At 36.7% G+C, this 2,794-nt stretch overlaps 1 protein-coding gene across 1 annotated transcript; it reads left to right on the plus strand.

Moving 5' to 3' along the window:
- The first annotated feature begins 1,655 nt into the window (after window positions 1–1,655).
- Window positions 1,656–2,414, plus strand: LOC125192608 (cytochrome P450 736A117-like). Its single transcript, XM_048090237.1, has one exon. The coding sequence runs from the start codon at window positions 1,656–1,658 to the stop codon at window positions 2,412–2,414; it is 759 nt and encodes a 252-aa protein (XP_047946194.1).
- Window positions 2,415–2,794: the final 380 nt, after the last annotated feature.

The following is a 2,794-nucleotide window of genomic DNA, read 5'->3' on the forward strand; positions in this document are numbered from 1 at the left end:
ATGTCACATTTACTTTTTTTTACTCATTTTATAAAAATAATACTTATAAATAGTTAAAATCGAAAAATAGTAAAATAAAAGAAATAATAAGATAGAGAAAGTCTTCTGTTCCATAGATAGCATAAAACATAATATATTATCTAGGCAGATTAGTAAGTTCATCCCATGTAGGCAGATTTGGTGGCCTATAAGGGCTAAAGCCCACTGTAGAAACGAGCCGGTGTTATTATATTTGAACAGCCTGTTTGAGTCTTGGCCCATCAGGTTCGACCCCTCCTAAAATGACTTTGGAAGCAAATTGCAAAAAGAAATATTCCCTCCATTCTTGAAGTTTTATCACATTTTTCCATTTTGATCTATCCCATAAAATTTGTCACATTTCACTTTTTATTATTTCTTATAATAGACCCCACATTCCACTAACTTATCCTCATTTATATTTTATTATAAAACTAATACTTTAAAAGTATGACACATCCTATAACTTTTTTCAACTCACTTTCCATTACATTTCTTAAACTACATGCCTGGTCAAACTGTGACAATATTTAAGTGACGAAGGGAGTAGAAGATTCATATAACAAAATTGCCGTGTGATTCAACCACAATTACGAGTATCAATTAGACTACTAATCAGACACTAACTCACTGTTATAACTTTTTAACATATAACAAGTCAATAAACAATATTGCCTCTGTCCATAAAAAGCTTTCACATTTGATTTGTCTATCAAAATTATTTGTTATCTATTTATGAAAAGTTTTACACTCAAATGAGGTGAGTTCTATTTTGCATTAAGAACACTCCTGCTATTTTTTTCAATTTATTTTTCTCTTCATCAAATTAACATTAAAATGCGTACCATCTACTGTCAAAACTATACTCTCCGTCTCTGAAATTTTGCCACATTTTTTTCTTTTCGTCTGTCCCACAAAATTTGTCAAATTTCACTTTTTACTATTTTTGATAGTGGATCCCACTTTCCACTAACTTATTCTCACTTATTTTCTAACAACTTTTTCAATCCACTTTTCATTATGTTTTTTAAAATCTGTATCCAGTCAAATTGTGATAAAATTTAGGGGATGGAGGGAGTATTTTTGCTAGAGAGAGATCTGGTAACAAATAAACGGATGACCGCAGAAAATCGATTATCAGTATCAGAACCATCCTTGGGTAAACATTGATACACATGGTTGAAACTTGAATACGTCCAACTATTCACCCAATTAAAATGTAAAGAGATTCATCAATCTTATCAAACTTATCAAAAGTACTAGGGTGACAACAATTGCATGCAATACTCAACGATTAAGTCATACATATAACGTGGTTGAAACTTGAATATGTCCAACTATTCACCCAATTAAAATGTACAGAGATTCATCAATCTTATCAAAAGGTACTAGGGTGACTACAATTGCATGCAATATTCAACGCATAAGGACATTTAATTAAATATTCAACATTGATTGTCGATTGTCGTCGTTAAATATTCATTTTATTACATGGGCGGCCACCATAATATTTAATTTTGATGCTCCTTAAAACTATATTAAAACTCCTCAACATTTGAAGCTTCCATATCTATATCTATATCCATATCCATAATCCATCCATCATCTTAATCACAAAATTTTAATCTCATGGAAACATGTCAATTCTACTAATTCTCATCACTTTATTGTTACCATGGTTGATCAAGAAAAATGTATTCAACCACCACCCTCCAAAAAACCAACCACCATCTCCGCCGAATCTCCCGGTGATCGGAAACCTCCACCAACTCGGCGCGTTGATTCACCACACCCTCCAAACCCTAGGTGCGAAGCACGGCCCGGTCATGCTCCTCCACTTCGGCAGCAAGCCCGTGCTCGTGATCCAGTCAGCCTACGCGGCCGCGAAGTTTCTCAAAGAGAACGACCTCGTCTTCTCAGACAAGCCCCACATGAGCTCCACACGCCGCCTCATGTACGACCGCAAGGACGTGATCATCGCCCCCTATGGCGAGTACTGGCGGAAGCTGAAGAGCATATGCGTTCTTCAGCTTCTCAGCAACAAAAGGGTTCAATCTTTCAAGTTTATTAGAGAGGAAGAGACAGCTCTCTTGTTAGAAGAGATTAAATCATGTTGTTTGTCTGAAACGGCGGTGGATTTGAGCCAACTGTTTGACTTGCACTCGAATAATGTGATTTGTAGAGCTTCTTTTGGGAGGAGGTTTGGGGAAGGGAAAAGCGGGAGGAGGTTTATGATGGCGCTGAGGGAACTGTTCCGGCTGATGACGAACGTGGAGATCGGGGAGTTTGTTCCGTGGCTTTCGTGGATTAGTCGGGTTAATGGTTTTTATAAAAGAGTTGATAAGGTGACGGAAGAGCTTGATGAGTTTTTGGAGATGGTGGTTGAAGAATGTTAAAAGAGTGTATTGTGGAAAGGAGAATTTCATTCCTTCAATTGTATCATTTACAGAAGCATACACATGGTATTAAGTAGTAGAAGAAATAGCTAAATATGGTAAAGATTTACCCTAACTAATTTCCCCTTCTCCACGGTAATTCCCTAATCTTAGGGATCTTTTCTTGATTTTATTTTATTTACTTTCCAACACTCCCCCTCGAGTTAAGTAATGGGATCACCCATTCTTAACTTGCCCAATACTTCGCGGAAGCTTCTTGAGTCCACAGCCTTCGTGAGGATATCAGCCAACTGATCTTCAGACTTTACAAAGGGAAGTTCTACTATCTTGGCTTCTATGTTGTCTTTGATGAAGTGTCTATCCACCTCTACATGCTTCGT

This window comes from Salvia hispanica, chromosome 1 (assembly GCF_023119035.1).
Source record: "Salvia hispanica cultivar TCC Black 2014 chromosome 1, UniMelb_Shisp_WGS_1.0, whole genome shotgun sequence".
Classification (NCBI taxonomy): Eukaryota; Viridiplantae; Streptophyta; class Magnoliopsida; order Lamiales; family Lamiaceae; genus Salvia; species Salvia hispanica.

Bases quoted from the DNA above. Each gene is read 5' to 3' on its own strand.
- LOC125192608 (XM_048090237.1), top strand. From the start codon at position 1,656: ATGTCAATTCTACTAATTCTCATCACTTTATTGTTACCATGGTTGATC.